The sequence below is a fragment of the Telmatherina bonti genome (assembly GCF_933228915.1).
Source record: "Telmatherina bonti genome assembly, chromosome: 17".
Taxonomy (NCBI): domain Eukaryota; kingdom Metazoa; phylum Chordata; class Actinopteri; order Atheriniformes; family Telmatherinidae; genus Telmatherina; species Telmatherina bonti.
Genome location: NC_136615.1, coordinates 15,104,651 through 15,125,969, shown reverse-complemented (window position 1 = coordinate 15,125,969; position 21,319 = coordinate 15,104,651). Strand labels below are relative to the sequence as shown.

The 21,319-nt window shown below is 40.7% G+C and overlaps 1 protein-coding gene across 1 annotated transcript in view; it reads right to left on the bottom strand.

The window, feature by feature from the left end:
* The window catches only part of LOC306768620 (proprotein convertase subtilisin/kexin type 5-like), a gene marked incomplete at both ends in the record, with an annotated part of 78,898 nt that extends 59,179 nt beyond the window's left edge, over positions 1-19,719 (bottom strand). The window contains 5 exons of the mRNA XM_079257028.1: positions 16,367-17,270; positions 17,599-17,777; positions 18,297-18,403; positions 18,820-18,897; positions 19,324-19,719. Coding sequence (XP_079113154.1) covers positions 16,367-17,270; positions 17,599-17,777; positions 18,297-18,403; positions 18,820-18,897; positions 19,324-19,719 — 1,664 coding nt within the window. The remainder of the gene's footprint in view (positions 1-16,366; positions 17,271-17,598; positions 17,778-18,296; positions 18,404-18,819; positions 18,898-19,323) is intronic.
* Positions 19,720-21,319: the final 1,600 nt, after the last annotated feature.

The following is a 21,319-nucleotide window of genomic DNA, read 5'->3' as shown; positions in this document are numbered from 1 at the left end:
TCATTTCCTTGCATAAACAAACTCACAAGTGGGCAAATACACATTTGTAAGAACATAACAATTTTACGGTTTCACATCTTGAGAGAATGGACTGGGAAAGAAGTGTTTGGAAATGTATGTGCTGCTACAATACACACTCATCATATTGATTTTTTTTTTTATCACTCCAAAAGTAAGAGTGTATGGAACAAATAACCTTCCTTTTTTGTTTTGCTTGTTTCCTCACTGTGGAAATCTTATGCTCCCACTGGCTGAACATTGCATCTTTGTAGTGTCATATGAACAAGAGTCATGCCAACAGTGTATTTCCACCCTTTCCCCTGTGAGATGCCTGTTGCTCTGTGGCTCAGCCCTGAAGTAAAGATGGATTACTGCAGAAGAACTGCGTGCACTGCCCTTTACACATTTCATGCACACTACTTCTCCATTATCAGCGTCGTCCACAAGGGAGGCAATAAGCGTGAGCACACACACACACACACACACACACACACACACACACACACACAAATACTGAAACACTTAAATCCATACAGGTCTGAAAGCCCTGACACGACTGTTAGCAAAAGGTCAGAGTCACAAATCTGACAAATGTTTCTTTTTAGAGATGAAAACCTCTCAACCAGATAAACTGAGAACACAAGAGCAATTATTCTTCTTCGCTTTTGTCTTTGCATTTGTATATGTCTTGGGAGGCACCGCTGTTTGTGTTTAAGACTAATAAAGTAGAAATCTGCTGAAGCTCGGATCAATTTCCTGTCAGTTATAAACAACCTGGCAGTTTAAAACATCAGGAAAAAGAAATCCTGGCTCTGTAGTGACAGAGGTATGTCTGACGCCAGGATTGACTGATAACTGAGTTGTTTTTGAAAGCTTAGGGACAAAGAATCCCGCTGCTTATTTTCTTTCTTTGAAGCACATATTACCCATGATATTTTGGAAATTTATGATATTACTCTTTAAAGGAATATCTGAAAGTAGACTTTTTTGTGTTTGTGTGGGAGAATCCACTTCATTGACATCTCAAAACTCTTTTTTATTTCAATTTTCCCCACTACCTTGTAAAATAAATATGTATAGAGGAAAATGTAGTTGTCCATATGATGTCCTTTGAGCACACATGGATCCTGGAATGACACCAGGCAGACCACCCTAGAGGCCAACTTCAAGCCAGTTGCACTAGTCTCCATCAAATGTGGCATATATCAAGGAGATGCATTATCCCTGCTGCTGTTCTGTATAGGCCTGAACCCCCTCGGCCAACTAATCAACAAGACTGGCCATGGGTTACGACTTGGGAATGGGGCCACCATCAGCCACCTCCTGTACATGGATGACATCCAGCTGTACGCTAAGAGTGAGCAGGACATCGACTCACTCACACCACCAGGATCTACAGCAGAGACATCGGAATGTCATTCGGACTGGAGAAATGTCGGCGCATGATAACAAAGAGAGGGAAGGTAATCCATATGGAGGGCATTGCCCTCCCGGTGGGCAGGATGACAGATGTGGAGGAAAGCTTCAAGTACTTGGGCATACCACAGGCGAATGGCAACCATGAAGAAGCCACAGGGAAAGCTGCAGGCTAAATACCTGCAACGAGTGAGGCAAGTACTGAGAGGTCAGCTCAATGGCAAGAACAAGATCTGGGCTATTAACAGCTATGCCCTGCCAGTGATCCGATATCCTGCTGGGATAATAAGCTGGCCAAAGGAGGAAGCTCAGACCAGGGATGTCAAAACACGGAAGCCGTGTCCAGCGACTCTACACTAAGCGCAACGAAGGGGGCCGGGGACTATAGAGCATCAAGGCCACTATCAAACATGAAATATCCAAGCTTCACAAATACATCAGGAACAGGGCACCAAGGGATGAAGCACTTCGTGAATATCTCAGACAATGGAGTCTGGAGGAACACGAGATGGAAGAACCATCATGGCAGGAAAAGCTGGCTCACTGGAAGGCAAAGAATGCATGGAACATCTGTGCAGAATATGGACTGGAGAACCCTAAGTCCCAGTGGCAAATTCCCCCCAAGGTGGTGAAGAATCAGAGGGCCAAGATCTTCTGGGACTTCCAGATCCAGACAGATAAAATGGTGGTGGCCAACCAACTGGACATAGTGATCATGGATAAGCAGCAGAGGAAAACCATAGGGATCAATGCATCCATCCCCAATGATGAAAATATCAGGAAAAAGGAGCATGAGAAACTGGAGAGATACCAAGGCCTCAAGGAAGTACTGGAGAAGACCTGGAGGGTGAAAGCAACAGCAGTACCCATAGTGATAGGAGCACTGGGGGTCATGCCCCCCGCATTGGAGAGTGGCTCCAACAGATACCTGGTGAAACATCAGACATCTCCGTCCAGAAGAGCGCAGGAACAGCTAAGATACTGCGTAGGATCCTTAAGCTCCCAGGACTCTGGTAGAAAACCCGAGCTTGAGAGATGAACAGCCACCCGCCCTACCCTGGGGCGATGGGAGGGGTGGGTAAGGGAGGAGTTTTTTTTACATGTATATATACATATTGGAAGTGGGATAACCTGCTCTCTAATCTAGTGTGAAAAGATGAAAGGGAATAAAAGGTGGTCTAGATCCTTAAAAAGTATTTAAAAGGTCAATGTCAGCTTTTGTCCAAAAAGGAACCAGCATCCAGTGCACAGCGATGAAAACTGTTCAAGAAACTTTGCAATTATCCTTTGTTTTAGGGCTGTTGTACACCAAACAGACATCAAGAACTAGCCATGACAAAAGGACTCCCTGCTGGATCTCTTCAAGTGGCAAATAACTTGCACTTAAAGAAAACAAAGACCAAATCCAGCTGCCAGGTGGGCTATACCATCATCACCATAAGACATGACTCTTCAATCCAGAAGGAGGCACTGTACTATTTTTGGAACATGACAAGACTAACTGGAAATCTGTAGATTAAAAAAAAGAACAAAACATAGTTAGCTAACTATCACAATATTGTTGTTCAGTCACTGAGCCCTTGCTGCAAGGGTAGATGCGGCAACGCTTAGCTCGGAAAAAACACAGGAAGTCAGAGATGGAAAGCAACAAGAAAAAATCTTTGCTGACCAATCAGAATGTATTTCTTAGCAGCAGCATACTGAATCATCTGAAAATTAATGTTGACGTGGTCTGACAGTGCAGATGTTGCTTTACATGGAAAAAACAGATGTTTACAGATGCTCCAGATGTTCCAGATGGTAGCTCATTGACTTGGTGTGTAAGAGCCTTACAGCAACTGATGAAAGTACTTCTTACCAGAAACATGAAATAAAATCAAATTGTTGCAATACCTTTGGGTTCTGTCCAATCACGGACAATGTTATCCCTACTTTTCTCCTTTCCACCTCAGGGTCATTATGGCTACTGTACTAGAACAAAGAGTGGCCCTCACCAAAAAACTCAAGGACAAACCCTTCTCATCCACTACGATCTGCTCCTGTCACATTGTGTGATCAAATTAATTTGAAACTTAATACAATTTAAACATGTCAGTGATATGAAGGATCACAGCCCCGTATGGAGATCAAAACCTTTTTTTCAGTACTAGGCTGTAAATATTAGGGCTGTGACGATATTCCTTTGTCACAAGTCAATTCCGACTTTTTTGGATGTCGATTTGATTTAAATTGCAATTCTCAAGATTCTACAATTTTGCTAATAGTTTGTAGACTAAAAACTTCTCTTCATTCAATTAGGAAAAAACAACACAGTAGCCAGACCATCAGTCTGCTGCTGTAAGGCTCAAGAAGACAAGTAAAAGATTAATAGAAACAATAAAAATCACCAAAAAATGATAATTGAATAATTACATTTATTTAAAAAAAAAAAAAAAAAAATCAATTTTTAGACAAAAAAATCTATTTTAAAATTGTGAAGCAAAACATCCATATACCTGATTTTTTTCCAATTCGATTTCCCAGCCCTGATAAATATAGCTGATTGTTCTGAAAATATGTTCAAAATTTGGTCCCTTAACACTTTGAAACAAGTCTTCTTTTCCTTTGACTGGAAAACACACACCGCTTATGTTTAATTGTTCTGTTTTACTCCACTGCCTCCTGACATGCAAATACCCTCCTCATCTTTTGCTTGCTTACTTGTAACCTCTGTGTTTTCTCCTGAATTCATTTTGTATTCTCTCCAGTTGTGTCTCTTTTTCTCCCTGTTATGATAATGGCAGAGAATTGTCAATGTTTAATGAAAGACTGGAGGCGAGATACAGGTTCAGAAATATCCCGACTGTGAACATGAGAATCTCATCTATAATTTGCTCACACATCACTATGTTTTAGAGGCGCTCAGCTGCATGTTCGCACATCAGGGCACGGATTTATTTTGGACAAGTTTCTGCTCGTTTGCTTACTGTAGTGCAGATTTTAGTTGCCCAGATGAGAATGCACAGAAACACGGCAGGTGCTGGTTTATTAAATGAAACCAAAGCTGTAAGTCGCTGCCTAGGTAACCTTTCCTACTCACCTCTTCTTTCATGATGCCTCTCTCACCCCTTTTCCTTCCAGTTTGCACCATTTCTCCTTATCCCCATTTAGGTGTGAAATGTATTTCTATTCACAGCAGCGAGACATGGAGAAAAAGGGGGAGAGCAGAGGAAGTGGCACAAGCAATCTGAAGGAAAAGCTGCCTCTTTATAAAGCCTGTAAAATGGCATATTCCTCTGGATAAAACCAGGACAATGAGGAGCTGTCAGTGGTTATAGGACAGTGTTAGGACCATGTGGAGAATACTTGAATTGGACCGCTACGCCCTTCTGTGCCACATGGGAAAGGTGATTCAAAGCTGGTGAAAGGGAACTTGAGCCCAAGCTGAGAGTTCGTGCTCTGGAGATGTGAAGGAGACAGAGACATATTATAGAGAACAAGAGTAGTATGAATGGGGGGCTCCATGCACCACAGCCCACAGCTCTTAACAGTGACTTGAGTGACAGCAAAGACACTTTACAGTATTATTTCTGGGTTCTCCACTTTAAAATATGCCCCCTTTTCCGAAGTCCTTTGTTTAGCCTATCAAAGTTTGACTGATGCACACAAGGTGACATGCTGTTTAGAGAACGTGTAACTGGTCACGAACACAGATGGCTGCTTTACACATATGATATCACCATAATGAACTAGATTAGATAAAAAAAACCTATGCCACTGTCCGCAAAATGCCAGACATACTGTAAGTTGGAAAAACCCTGATATAAATGGGTGCCTAAAGGTTTAAAATCTGGGAAAGCTCTGATCACTCTATTTAAATGCATTCATTCATTATCCTAACCGCTTAACCCAATGAAGGGTCGCGGCAAAGCTGGAGCCTATCCCAGCAGTCTTTGGCCGAAGGGCAGGATACACCCTGGACAGCTCGCCAATCCATCACAGGGCCACACAGAGACAAACAACCACACATGCTCACACTCACTCCTGTGGGCAATTTACAGTAACCAATTGACCTAACATGCATGCCTTTGGATGGTGGGAGGAAGCCGGAGTACCCAGAGAGAACCCACACATACATGCAAACTCCACACAGAAAGGCCACTGTCCAGCAGAGGATCAAACCAGCGACCTTCCTACTGTGAGGCCACAGTGCTAACCACACCGTGCAGCCATATTTAAATGCAAAATAAATAATTAAATAAATAAAATAAAAAAGATTAAGCTCATGTCATGAAAAAAATAAGTAGTATGCCCTAAACTGCATTAAAAAGCAAGAATGTCACAGTATAACCTTTTAATTGATGATGATTAAATAAACCAAACTGTTTTTAAAGAAATTAAAGGAATATTTAATGGAACAAACTTTGTGGGAGCACAAAGTGAGATTAGTTAGGTCAGATCCAAGGTTTTATCATTTAAAGTGAATGAACTGGGAAAATATTGTACTGATAGCAAATAGACTTAATTGAAAGAGATTCAAATGAAGTTATTGGTTTTCTTTTTCTTCCTTATTACCATTTGTATCAGGACAAACATCAATAATTTATATTTCATTAGCAAAATTAGGCAGGAAATTGCAAGCTTCCTAAAAATTTGTGATCTGGTCTGACCAGAAAAGATCCCAGATAGAAGTCTAAACTAGTAGTTTGAAGTGGCAATCCACAAGCAGGAACATTTTAATGCAGATATTGTTTTAAAGTTTTTACTTAAAACATTTAAATTCTCTCATTATCCTATTTAAAGTAAACAGAACTTAATGTGCCTATCCTCCATAATAATAGCAGATGTTGGTATTTGGCTTTTGCACTAAAAGATGAACCTCTTAGTGGAAACAACAAACTCAACAGCATCATTCTGCAGTGTTTTTTCCTTTAGACAAATAAAACTGCAGTATTACAGATACCAACAGGATTAAAAAAAATGTCTTAAGGCTGAAACTATTGTTGGTCAGACCCTAGAGACATTTCACAAGGAGCAGGAGGTTAATCAACAAATTCCTCTATCATGAACGATGCCTCCCACCATAGAAAGAGCCTAGTTAATTTTACAGCAGATTTATAAAAAACACAGGAAAAAAGCCTCGCCATGACACTGTGCACCAGACGCTGTCTGTGTGATCGTTTATACCATCACTTCAATACATATCTTAAATTTCTTCCTGTTTTTGAACAAATAGTTTCACCATAATATGTCTCATAAAGGTCACATATACAATTTTACAGAAAATACTTAGTTTACACCACTCAGTTACAGCTGAGACAGATGACAATGGAGCAAAGGAATATTTTGTTAGACTGGAAAAAAAATATCTACGTGAGTACATACATTGCTTCTTAATTAACCTGATGGACAGATTAAGTTGAGAAGTTCAAAATCAGAAAGACTAAAAAAAATTGAGTAAAAATCACAGCTTTATTTGAACTGGAAATTTGTTTTGAGGCACTAACAGAGACTTTTAGGACTAACTAGTTGAGATTGTCTTCTAAGTCCATTTAAAGCATCTTTCCTGGATCCACATAAGGACTAAAGAGACCTTTAAGAGCTGCTATGCAGGTTTGGAATCTCCAGGCAAGCCAGTCTCATGTAAAAAAAAGTGGCGTAAACTGTAAATCCAGAAAATTTGGATTTATTCATGCAAGTTTGCATAAGACATATGCATGTATACAAATATTACATGTGATATTTTAAACTTCTTATAGTTCTTATGTAATGCATTTTGCTGTTTTTTGTTCTTTTGTACTTGTCATTTGTGCTGCTTTATTCATCTTTTTATTGTACAGCACTTTGGTCAGATGTTATGTTGTTTTAACAGTGCTTTAGAAATAAAATGGAATGGTGTGTGCACATATTTATCAATCTATCTTATTTTTTTAATTTACCGCTAAGCACCAAGTAATATCTATTAACTGGACATCTGGTCAATGTGTCCAGCAGATATAGTGCTTTTTGTTGAGGTGGAACATTAAACTGCCTGTTCTACTCTTTGATAGAGCAACTCTTTCAGTGACTATAATGATTAAAAAAAGAAAGAAAATGTAAAACAAAACCTGACAGACCCACTACTTGATGTGGATTTGTCACACCAAAATGAACTGTTTTAAATTTTGACCATTTCACTGCTGTTACTATATTAACTGTCATCACAAAGATTTGTTTGTTTTATCTTAAGAGAGAGAAAAAAAACGCAAAGAGGCATATCTTTCTTCTTATGGTGCAAACTTTAAAAAAAAATCAACAAAAAAGCAAATGAAAACACAAAAAAACGTGACATTTAAAAAGTTGGAAAAAGAAACACTTTCAAACCCCTCCAATGTTCACATGCAGACTTTTTCTTACAGTAAATGTGATGCAATAATCAATACAAAACTATTGTTACGGCCCATGGCCTGTCATCTATCTCATCACCACTCATCTCATCATCACCTTGGAGATTGGCTACACCTGGTTTTCTCCCTGGCGCTGCCCTCAGAGTGATGTGCTGGTTGCTGATTGGTCGCCCACACTCCCACCTGCCTGTGATTGGCCGGACCTCTGCTGAGCACCAAAATAAAGGCTGTCAGAATTCTTCATTCAGGGCAGCTGTGTTTGGTTGAGTCTCAGTGTCACAGCTTGCCACTCATTCACTGCCAGTGAATGAGTTTTTGACTGTTTGTGGTTTGGACTACTGTGTTTAGTGAACCTTTTTGTCATTATTGCTTGGTCGGTGTAAGCTTTGGTTCATGCTTTTGTTGTTGAGTTGGTTTGGGTTAGCTCTTTGACTAACACCAGTGGCTCTTGATGCCCTGCAGTGGGTCCTAAATGAAGCCTTCATCTTTGTACACTGCTCAAAAAGATAAAGGGAACACTTAAACAACACAATGTAACTCCAAGTCAACCACACTTCTGTGAAATCAAACTGTTCACTTAGGAAACAACACTGATTGACAATCAGTTCCACATGCTGTTGTGCAAATGGAATAGACAACAGGTGGAAATTATAGGCAAATGGCAACACACACCCAGTAAAGGAGTGGTTCTGCATGTGGTGACCACAGACCACTTCTCATTTCTGATGCTTTCTGGATGATGTTTTGGTCACTTTTGAATGCTGGCAGTGCTTTCACTGTAGTGGTAGCATGAGACGGAGTCTACAACCCACACAAGTGGCTTAAGTAGTGCAGCTCATCCAGGATGGCACATCAATGCGAGCTGTGGCAAGAAGATTTGCTGTGTCTGTCAGCGTAATGTCCCGAGCATTGAGGTGCTACCAGGAGACGTGGAGCAGGCCATGGGAGAGATTGAGACCATGTGCAAGAGCGGTTGGCCCTGGGTTCCTCCTAATGCAAGACAATGCTAGACTTCATGTGGCTGGAGTGTGTCAGCAATTCCTGCAACACGAAAGCATTGACGTTATGGACTGGTACGCCTGCTCCCCGGACCTGAATCCAATTGAGATTCACATTACATCAAAGTTGGATCAGCCTGTAGTGTTTTTCCACTTTAATTTTGAGTATAACTCCAAATCCAGACCTCCATGGGTTAATACATTTGATTTTCATTGATATTTTTGTGATTTTTGTCAGCACATTCAACTATGGAAAGAACGTATTTGATAAAAATACTTCATTCATTCAGATTTATGATGTTACTTTAGTGTTCCCTTTTTTTGAGCAGTATATATTTCCTAGTTTCATGGTATTACTGTTGCCACCTCTTGTTCCCCTGGACAAACTCCATCAGGGGTCATAACTCTATCTTATGGCTCCCTGTTATTTCTTAGAGATCTTGTTTTTGTGAATGTTGCAACACATATACAGGGACATTATACATCAATGCATTTTGTCTTCAGCATGCAAAGCTGGTTCATGATGTCACATTTTTTTCCTTGTAGAATTTTAAATTTTTTTTTTAACATTTATCCATTTATTTTATGTTCCACGTCTGTTACAAGGGGTTTTATGTGCCATTGCTGGATGTTTCCCAACACAATCAATTGTTACCCGCCAAAAGTCATCTTGTATTACACTGTATGCTTAATCAAGCGAGCAGGGCTGTTCTATCATCTGCATCTGTTGGACAAATGTGTCTGGGAGCTATCCTTCATGCACAAACAGCCAATGAGATGTCTCCAGGTTTCCTTTATCACTATGATTACTTTTTAAAGTCTTTTAAAGCTGCTGCAATTCATTTTTGATGTGAATGAATATTTCACTGCACACTAGTTACAAAAGCAGGATGGGGGGCTCAAAAGAGCATATTAGGGACACGAGGTGATGAAAAGGTGGAGATATTAAGATGCAGTCAGTCCAGTTTCCTTTGCTATGTCCAGTCTCCACAGTCTCTTATGCTCCACCAACTCACTCTGTGGTCTGTCATGCAATGTTGTGTCAGTTGGGATGTGCATCAGGAAGCGCTGATTCATGATTGGTGTGTGAAAAATGGGGAGTGATGAGTTGTTACTGTAGGCGCTGTCACAAAATATTTGTCTCAAGCCCTTCCCAATGGATCCGTCTATAGTCTTTATCCTTCAGTGTAGGAATCCTCCACCGAGCAACATCACCAGCTTCTCCAGCATACATATGCGTTTCAATGATATGAAGAGGACAAATTACAGTTAATGAAAGAAATAGATGGAAAACAATATGCTTGTGTGAAATGAGGTCACAGATAATAGTCAGCTCACAGGAACAAAAACGCCTCTTCAGCAGTCTTTTTTTTTTTCTCAATTATCTGCTGTTCAGTGAAGGCGATGACAAATAGTGTTAAAGGAAAAAAGAAACCTTAGTCAACTTAAAGTTTAGCTTAAAATGTATGGTCAAGAGAGTCATTAATCCATCTCAGTGGCGGCCCATTGAACTCCTCCAGCAAAATGTGTGATCAAGCAATAGACAGTACAGTTGCTGAGATAAAGCAGCAGAGTACAGATCTGATTAGGCTGCTGTCTGCATTCACTCCACGGGGATTAAGCACAACAGCTCCTTGTTAGACCTCCCTACTTTGTTTCATACAGCACGTTTCCTATCAGTAAAAAGAATAACAGGGAGCAAAAAAAAATTACAATAACGCTCACTAATTAACACTCCTGCCCAGCCACACAGTTAGATTCACACATTAATATGTAGTAAATGTGCCACTGGTGCTGGATAAATAACATTAGATACATCGTGCTTTGTTCATCCTGTAATATCACAAGAAGCAGAACAAATCAAGTGCTTATTTATGAGTTTTGGTTGGGAACAAAATGTTCAAAATGTTACACCAGTCACTTGTAACTGCATTTGCATGCTCAAAGTGTCATTAGCATTTTTATATAAACTTTGCCCTGAAAACTGTCCTGAGTGTATGGAGAACAAAGCTCTGTGTACAAACACACAATGATGTACTTACATATACAAGCATCATAATAGCTGTATATTTAAAACATTAATATTTATTGTCTACATTTTTTTAATTGTTTCTGTTTTGAATAAAACGTATCTAAGCATAGCATAGCTTTCTTTTTTTTAATATATATATAAAAAAAAACTTCTGGTATTGAATATATTAGTTTCACAATTTTACTGGTGTTGAAACTATTGCTACTCAATTTCCAACAATAACCACAGCAATTATATCTGTAAGTGTTCATGTTTGATGACATAGATTTATAAGAAAAAGTGCATTTTTAAAATTATTTTAGTCTGCAGCCTTACAGATAGATGGTGTTTCATTTTACTCTTTGTTCATTTAAAGCAGAACTTGGCAACTTATCAGAAGAAAGAGGAAGAAGGAGTCTAATGTGCAATCACAGCCACTTCTGCAGATACAGTGTTAGTAGCTGCAGTGATTTCAACAGCTCTAAGAAGAAGCTGCTAATTTTCAAGAAAACAAAATAGATGTAAAGTGTATTATGTTGTGGAAACAACCAAATTGTTTCTTTTTTTCCACACTCCACCCAGTTATTTATCTAATGTTTTTACAGGAATTTCCCTTTAAAATCTTAATTAGATATTAAACTCTCTAATGTTAACAGGAGTTTTTTTTCCCTCAACCACATATTTCTGAACATTAAAGTAGGAAAAATAAGAAAAGTTATTAAAGGAGAAATCACATCATCGTGCCATCATAATGTCTCCGGCCTAATATGTCCATGGTTTTGATAGAAAAAGCGAATATTTGTGTATGAGCCCAAAGTCTGTTCCTCCATGCAAGGAAAAATAGTTTCTAGGAACATAAAAGTGCCACATCTTCTTATCTTCTTTAACTGGATTAACAGTTCAGGTTTTCAGTAAGAGGTGTTTCAGATGAAGTTCCAGCACAGCAGAGAGGAGGCAGAAAGGGACCTGCAAGATGAATTTAGTTTGTTTTTTTTCTTTAATCTAGAAGTAGAACAGCCTGTGACCGCATAAGGCTTAAAGCACAAAATTTCTAAAACAAAATAAAAATAAAATAAAGGAAAGCTTAGATTTAAATTAAGATGTTATGTATTACTACAAAAGTTACCACAGCAGTCTGCTGCAGCAGCCCCCAACCCACCAAAAGGAACCCTCTTTGTAACCGGTGTGGAGTAACAATAAATACAATTTAAGTTATTTTTATAGTTATGAATATTGAATATTGTATATTAAAGAGAATGTTACAGCTTTGAAATAAATCTTTTGTAAATAAACCGAACAACATGTTTTCTTCTGATATAATCTATTCAGAGGAGAGTAAAAAGTAAAAATGTCCTTTCAAGGATTATTTGCTTTTAAACCAGTTGAAACTGACAAGTCAAAGGACCATCTTTATAAACATGCAATGACAGCTAAAGAGTCTGACTGGGTGAGATGAGGCATGGAGACACTTATTGCCTCTTTGAACAGACTGGTGGGGACAACAGATGCTGTAATGATGCCAGTTTTCATACAATGAACCCAACCCCGGTTCAGATATACTAAAATAATGTAGAGGTGAAGAAATTTGTCATTTTCGGTGAATTCATTTGTGTAAAAAAGTTTGAAATGAGACTTTTGTCTTTAAACATATGCAGAAATTCTTTTTTGCCTTTGACAATTTTCCCATGACAGTAGTCATCAAAAGAAAACTATTTACAGTGTTTTTGCTGGCTTCACTTCTGTAAATCTCTAAGGGATTAGATTAACTGGGGTCAAATCTGTGAGTGGATTACTGGTCAAAGATAAATATGCTTGCACAGAGATATGAAATTAATTTTTCTGAATAAATTCTTATATGAGCTCAGTAAGAAGACTGACAGCGTGTGGTGTGCTGAGCTGTGCTTTCTTTAAGGACTAAGATTTCAAGCAGTTTTTTTAATTGATGGAATCTGCCTTGTCAGATTTTGAAGCTTTTCTGTCACTCTTTCATTTTTGGGATCCACTTTATCGTCACCTTCCTCTCCACTGCTGTCAAATTCTCTTTTGAAACTCAGCTCATCTCCAGGCTCGGATAAAGCGAATCTCCTCCCCTTTTGAAGCAAGAAAATCCTCCTGTCACACATGAAAAAAAACCGTCTACTTGACAAATGATTGAGTGATAAGCCCCCTTTTGACCGTAAAAATGTGCCTTGTGATGTCAGCTGTGCAGTGTAATGTTGAGTAAAATGTTTCAGAACTGCCTTCTGGGAGAAAATACATGATGATACAATGAAATGTAAAGAATACCTTTTGTTATTCCCCTTCCTCGTGATGAAGAACAATCACAGCTTCACAGTGACATTCCTGAGCAGTAATATTCTAATCTCTCAAGATGAAGCTGTATTTAGTTTCTGAATGAATCATCTTTTTAATGGGTCTCTTCTCCCTATGCTGCCTTTGTCTCTTGTTCTATCTCTGAATCTCAGATCTTTTCTCTCAGATTGGTTTTATTTATTTATTAATCTATTTCCTTTTTTCCTCCCTCCCCTCTCTTATCCTCAATTGCTTTTCTTCTTGTTCTCCCCCACTGTTCTTCTTCTGTTCCTTCTTTCTTGATTGAGGAGGTTTGCATACACATCATGAATAAATTACTGAGCATAAAAAGACTAGGTTAGCACTTTGACAGAACCATTTATGTGGTTTGGAGAGAATGAACTTTAGATATAGTGCTGGTTGTTTGTAATGGGGTTGAAGATAGGTTGCAACTGTGGGAAACACCTTATTAGCATTGCAACATGATGAATATTTAATGACTGACTTGGTTAGCAATCAGTCTAAGATGTGGACATGTCACATTTCTCAGCTCCAGTCTGCAATTAAAAAGATGGATGATGGATCTTGGCTTGTTAATTGAGTTATGCTTTCTCAGATTTATGACATAATTGGAGTAATATAATGCCTCTAAGCTGTTTACATGAAAGTTTTAATAATCAGAGCTGTGTTTTAATACTAAGCACCCCTGTCATCTCTCCAATCCATACGCTGTTTGATATATCCCAATTCCTCAGCCAGATTCTCTTTTAAGTTGAATCATCCAAAACTAAGAGAATTCAGCTCCATAGCGATCCATACCTTTTTTTTTTTTTGGGGGGGGGGGGGGGGGGGTCAGCCTTGTATAAAATGTGAAATTCTGTTTAATGAAAGATTTCAGATTGAATCCCAGAGCAAAATGATTTATGCAGTTGTGTGTTTGCGTGTGAGTGAGCACAGCATACATCTGTGCGGTCGTTCACCTCATTAAATTTGAGAGCAAGAGGATGTGCGTGATAAGTCTTAATACATCTTTAATAACTGTGTTCAGCAATCAAACATGGAGGGGTGTTTAGGCAATGAGTTGCCGTACTCAAAAGTGCTACATCTGGCTGTGCTGTCACACCGAGCAGAATGACAATCCTACCAAGCCATAAAACTGAACCTTCAAAACTGATGTGATGCAAAATGACACAGTGTGATGCACACAACTGTGCACCAAAAAAAGCTCTCTCAGTGGTCACGTGGAAAAACCATGCAATAGATATGCAAGAATTCACACATGCTTTCATCAACATACCTGTAGATGATGCACGCACAGTCCCTGCAGGTCCCACAGTTCTCAATGTCCTGTCCGGTTCTGTAAGAATGTCTTCTGTTGACAAGCAGAAATTACATATCAGGGGTAAAAAGCAACATTTTCTGCATATGACTGATGTGCGAGCGAGCCCATATAATCATATAGTTTCCTTTGTTGAACAGGATTTTCATGTTAACACATCCCTGCTATCTCCCCCCTGAAATCCCCCCGATCATTTTTTATTGAAAGATACCCCTTCCACTAGGCTCAGTCCGTTATATAAACCATGAGTCACTGTGTCACTCCAGGCATAAAATAATGCTTATGAGGTGAAAGTCAAGTCTGAATGCATAAGACCAATAGCTGAATTCTAATACTGGAGCACGCAAGATGTGTCACTTTATGAGACAGAAGGCCTTTAAGTCACATGTTCCATCCCAACAAAGTATAGTCCTAGCACTCGTGTTTACACTGTGATTTGGATTATGCTGCACAGATATCAGTCAAGCCTTTCCTTGGCTTCATAAACACATATCTTTCCTTATGTATCGTTTCCTGTCCAAGATTTTTTCTCATCCCCTCGTCACGTATGTACTATTACTGAGTGATAAGGCGAGCAAAATTACTAAGCAGCTTACAATGTAGGAAGCAGATTAATTAAACACTTGATGGCTACGGTAAAGGGTTTACATTAAGAAGCATGGAGCATTTGAAACCACCAACATTACAACAGCCAAATGCTGATTTCTATCAATGCCTGCATGCTGCACACATGCATGAGTGAAAAAAACTACTGCAGAACGGGTGCAATGGAGTCCAAAAGGCTCCCTGTGGTCTGACATGGCATGAATTCTTTATCATATTGCAAGTTGAGACTTGCAAGACTGATATGAGACTTTATAAAAATAACTTCACATCCCCTTGATACAAAGTAGTATTTCTTATTTCTTTCCATCACTCGCCCTGCTGTTTTAGTTAGTTTATATCTCCTGCCTTCTCATTCTAACCCGATTTACATTGTGTTCTGTCAACATTGCTTCATATTTACAATGCTTACAATACCAGGATTGGCTATAAATAGAGGAGATGTTTCACAGCAGAGCTTAAGCACAACAACCATCTATTTGTAATATTCAAAGCACAGGATGGAGCGAGGTTATTACCGCTGGGCTGTGGATATTCCGTTTTTGGTGAAGAATAATCTGCCTACCACATTCCACTTGTCTATTCCCTTCCAGGAGAGAATAGACTATCTTTTAGTGCAGTGCAGCAATCACAATATCACGTCTGTCCCTCATTTGTTTTTGTGGGAAATGAACCAGATACTCTGTGGAAAAATTAACTGTCTTCAAATATAACAGCAGGCACTTAGGCTGCATGCTGACATTTATTTTTTGAGTCTTCACAATACCAGACTCACATAATTCATGCTGTCCCATTAATGGTTCTTCTCTGCCTCTTCTTTAGTTATCCAAATGTTAAAAGAACACGGTATAGTAAAGTTTAATTGTTAGTTTTTCCCACCATACCCGGTCCTGGACTAACAAGCTTTGTAAGCCCTGGGTTTACAACTCCTTTAGCCTGATGGTTCCAGTAATTTTGCATTTACAGCTTCAAGCATGGGATAGCTCCTCCTGTGGCCCAGGGTGTTTACACTGCATTTGGCCACAACAATCGCCTTTCAAAACTCCTTGGACTGAGACACTGTTCACACTACTACTTCTGCTACATTTAAACAACACTTTGGGCATGTGGTGTAAAGAATAAAGTTGCATTAATATCCTCTACTATACAAAATTTCCTCATTTAAGATGTTTAGCTTTCCACATGTGTAACATTGAATAAGCAGGCTCAAGAGCGATCTTACTTGATTCAAGAGCTTTTGCACTGCCCCATACATTTCACCACACATTGGCTAAACATCTAGAATGATCTGTGGTTAGAACTGCCTTTATATTCATTGCACTATGAGATTGATCCTACTCACCCATCTCTCTCTGCTTCCTTCTTCTCAAGGTCTTGAATGACATCCAGCAGGACCTTAATGGTGTTTTGGCTTGTCTCTAGGACCCCCTCCAGGCTATGAAGCTGGTTCTGCAGGCTACGTATGTCATGCAGAGGCCCGTTGGGACTCAGGAGCTTTTCTGTCACCCTTGATGAGTCGAGCTTACACCTAGCCCCTGAGATCAAACCTCCCAGAATTTCTTGGACTTGTCTTAGTGTATCAGCCTGGGTGGAAGTCAGTGGACCAGCTACAGGCTGCTCCCCTGACACAGAGCAACCCCTGCCTCCAGAGCAACCCTGCTGGTTTGGAGGAAGCATGTGTTGGCTGTTGGGTGTGTTGGGCCTTGCGTTGGCTCCTGAGCAGAGCATTTTGTGTAGCACCCCAAGCTGAGCCTGGGCTGAGTTAAGACAGCTGGGCTTAAAACAGGCCTTGGCAGGGGAGGAAGCAGACAAGGGCCTCTCTCCCTTCATCACAGCAACTGGCGGGGTTTGAGCTCTATGCTTCAGAGAGCTGGCTCTCTCACAGAGCTTGGGTGAGTCTGTACATTTCATATCCTCCTTTTTGGCCTTTTCTTTCTCTTTATCTTTCTCCTTCTCAGAGGCTCTGAGCATGGGTGTTCGGACTGCAGGACCTTGTGGCTCATTTCCCTTTTTCCGTGGTGTGTATGGTGGAGGAGGTGGGGGAGGAGGTGGGAGTCGAATGCCCCTCTTATCCTGAGCATTATAGGGAGCCTGAGAGGGGGGCGTGTATGGTGGTGCAGCACGAAATGTGGAAGAATATAGAGGGACAGCTTTAGTGGGAGTTGCACAAGACTGGACACTTTGAAGAGTGGACACATAAGTTTTCACAAGTGCAGGTGGAGAAGTGCAGGATTTTAGTTTTGGCACTGGGGAGGAGTAAGGGGTTATGCCCGTATTGGCAGAGGTGTTATTCTGAAGAGCTTGACATGGGATGTTACAGTGAGAGACAGTTTGAATGACTGTGGCATAAGAAGGTAGTGTTGGATTTAAGTTAGGCACATGAGCACCAGCTGGATGTGTAGTTGTATAGTATGATATAGAGGTACATGACAGGGCAGTTTGAGTTACAAATGTACAGGGTGTTAGACTTGTGGGAGGTGTTGCACTTGATGTACCTGGTGATGGCTGATATGCTATATTTGGAGCAGTAAATGGATGTTTAGCAGGGCCACAAGAAGTTAAAATAGGAGTTACTGTTGGGGTAGTAGTTAAATGAGGAGTCACTGTTGGGGTGGGAGTTGAATGAAGGGTCACTGTTGGGGTAGGCGTTAAATGAGGGGTCACTGTTGGGGTAGGAGTTAAATGAGGGGTCACTGTTGGGGTAGGAGTTAAATGAGGAGTCACTGTTGGGGTAGGAGTTAAATTTGGGGTCTCTGTTGGGGTAGGAGTTAAATTAGGGGTTGTTGTTGGGATAGGAATTGAATTAGGCATTATTGTCGGGGTAGGAATTGAAAAAGGGGTTATTGTTGGGGTAAGAGCTAAATTAGGGGCTGTTGTTATGGCAGGAGTTAAATTGGGGGTTATTGTTGGGGTAGGAGTTAAATCAGGAATAATTTGGGGGGTAAGAGTTAAATTAGGGGTTATTGTTGGGGAAACAGTTGAACAGGTTAAGGAAGGGGATGATATTACATCTGGTGTAGGGGAGGTACCATTTTGTAAAGGGCATGGTGGTGCAGGTGAAGAAGTAGAGCAGATAGCAGCTGTGCTGAGGGTTGTTGGTGACATAACAGTATAATAGGGGATTGGATGTTGGGTAACAGTAGGTGCAGAGGTGGGGGAAAGAATAGATAGGGAATCAGGTGGAGGAGAATTGGTGCAAATTGGCTTGGAGGGAGAGGAAGGGGATGAGAAAGGTGACTTAGTGCGGTCTTCAAGGGGTTGCACTGGTGTACTTGTAGGTGCGGGAAAAGTACAGTAAGGCACAGTAGTATTTTGGAAGGAGGGAGGGTTTGGAGTTGCAGGTGGGGATGAAGGGCTGTCTGACTGAATTTGCACAAAGCTGGGTGATGCAGTCAGTTGTGGAGAAGCAAAAGAGCTACAAGTTTGTGTTGGTGGAGTACACAGTTCGTGACTTGGAAAAGTGTGACAGGGAGAGTCTGTTTGTATTTGAGTGGTGCACTGCTCAGTACTTGGAGGTAGGGTTGGGCCAGAACTGGTGGTTTGATTTTGAGTTGTGCATTGTTCATCACTCAAAGGTGAAACTTCATTTTGATTCTCAGTTTGACTTTGGGCAGTGCAGTACTTTGAATTTGGAGGTGGAGAGGGACTCTCAGTTTGGACTTGAGTGGTACAGAGCTTAGTGTTTGAAGGCGGAGGGGATGGACAGGGACTTTCAGTTTGTGTGGGAGTGGTGCAGTAGTGTACTTCCTTTCCAGGATCGCTTGTTGTCCTGTTTAGTCGCTTTCTCCTCCTGACCAGTGATGGAGTGCTGCTTCCCTGGCGCTTAGGACCATCTCTGGAGGCTACAGAGGAGCAGTAACACAGCTCGGTGCTCTGAAGGACAGAAGGAGGGCAGCTGTGTCTTGAGTTTTTTACAGTAACAGGTGACTTACTATCTGTCCTTGATACTTTAGACCTTCGTTCCACCACAGGTCTATCCCCAGTGGCTGGAGGTTTGCTCTGATCCTTGGACCCAGGCAGCAACATATGGTTATGTGTAAGATACTCATCTTGAGAGTCATGTTCATCGTCCCCATCAACACCAACTGAGTCCCCAACGCCATGGCTACGTGTATGAGTGGAAGAAAGAGACTGGTGTTTTTTGAGGCATGGAGATGTCTGGATGCCTGTGCTGGTGCTCGTACTTGGCCGTCGTGTCATTGGCAAAGTTAAGGAGTTAGTTAGTGGTGGTGCCCAGCATCTACGTGTAGGACCAGGTGTCAGTGGATGAGGAGGTGCTCTGGCTAAAAAAGCAGCAACCTTCTCTATGGTACTGGCCATGTCCCCTCGCACAGCCCCCACAACAGAGGTTTGGCCAGGTAGACCATCTGGGTGCAGTCTATCAGTCCATGGCTTGGGGGTCCTGCTGCTGTGTTTTCGAAGTGGATGGGGGCTACCACAGTCTGTGGCAGGTTTTTGATGACCATTATTTTCACCCGTTCCACTGTTACCACTGCTACTGCTGCCATCCTCAAGGTCTTTAAAGCGAACCTGGTGGGTGCGGTTACGGCGTCGCTTGAGACGACTCTCAATATCTGGTGAGTCTCTGTTGAGCAACACAGAGCGCACAGTCATTGTCCCGGGCAGCTTGTCTGCCAAGGTGCTCTTGCCGGTGTTTTGGCCTGTAAGCAAGTGGTTGGGCTCTTTGCTCACCATTTCTCCAGCCTCCCTTCCTTTTTCCCCAACATCCACAGGCTTTGCAGGCTAGTTTGCAGTTCTGAAAGACTTGTTTTGATTGTGTCTCAACAAGGAAAATAATCTTTCTATGAATATCTGTTCATTACAACAATGAGTGATATGTACAGTTGACTGACTGAATTACAGGCTTATCACAGAGCAGATTTAAGTTATACTAGTCCCTTTATAGGATTGTGTTTTGCTGCTCAGCTTCTTTGTACACTTTCCTTTGCAAATAAGATTTGTCCTCCAAAAAAGATGGACAACTACATCCACAGATCAAGGTGAAACAATATCAATCACAGAAAGTAAAAAAGTGTATCAATCACTATTACTAATGATAATCTCTGCAGAAATTGCGGACCTTTACCTTACTTGTATAAAAATAAATATATGTAGCATCAAATGTTCTTTTAGATGTTGGTGTCCATACTGTTTTATTTCATATGGAGTTGTGCACATTTTATTCTTCAAGCTTCCATGGCGATGAACACATATTGAGGCCAGAGATGTTAAATGCAAATAAGAAGACAGGTGGAGAAAGAATTCTGTCCATTTTGTGGCCCATCTACTTGGCAGGACGTCCTTTCCCACCTATGTTGTCCCCTCAGCCCTCAGGAGATCGAATAGCCAAATTATGGGATAGGCTTGACCGCTCCTCCATAATGGCGTATTATATGGAACTTTTCTTTTAGCCTCCTCTTTCCGTTTTGATTTAATCACTTTCTCTTTCTATGTTTTGTCAGCTCCTCTGTCTGTGAGTCATTCTCTCATAGCTGAAGATGGTATGAGCTCCTAAAGAATGGGAAAAACACAGAAAGAAAAGGAGTAAGAGACTGTAATTGTTCTATATTATAGCATTTCCATTGAAATGTGTTGCCTTGTTCTCCAGCATAAAGAGGCAGATATAAGATAGGCATCTTTTTTTTTCAATGCACAAGTACAGGGCCAACACAAACAAGGAAAATAATATGTCAGTTAGGAAAAGGGGTGAAGGGCTGGAGGTGGCAAAGAAAAGCAGTGTGGAAATATACACTCAAAACAAGTGAAAAGAGATTGTAATTAAGGCTTATTCACATGGCTGAAGGGGGTACTTATATTTTATGTCTGTTTGATTTTCTTCTCTCTTATTAGTTGTTGTTACTGTAGAAGCAGCATCAGAATTCAGTGTTATTTCAACTTATAAAAACACAGTGTGAGAATGATCATATTCCCCTTTTGTGCGTGTCTTACACATTTATCTTTAACTCCATTGTTTTAACAGTCCGAGGCCCTGTTATCAGTCCTTGATGATCTGCCATGGTGACATCCTCTCTGATTCATCTGGTCACTTTGTGACAGTCTGTCCTCCATGCTGTGGTTAGTAGTATGTTCTCGTCACTCTGATTCTACGGTTTGCCTTTGATATGTATATATCATTTCCACTTCCTTTCTGTGCTGCCGGCAGACTGGCATGATGCTGTCATTTGCCTTACACAATCTATGGATCTGTTCCTTGTTATCTCCCAGTGATAGCCCTTGACACTGACAGGCCTGTGTGCTAATTCTAGGTGCAAGTTTGACTGGCTGTACTCTTATC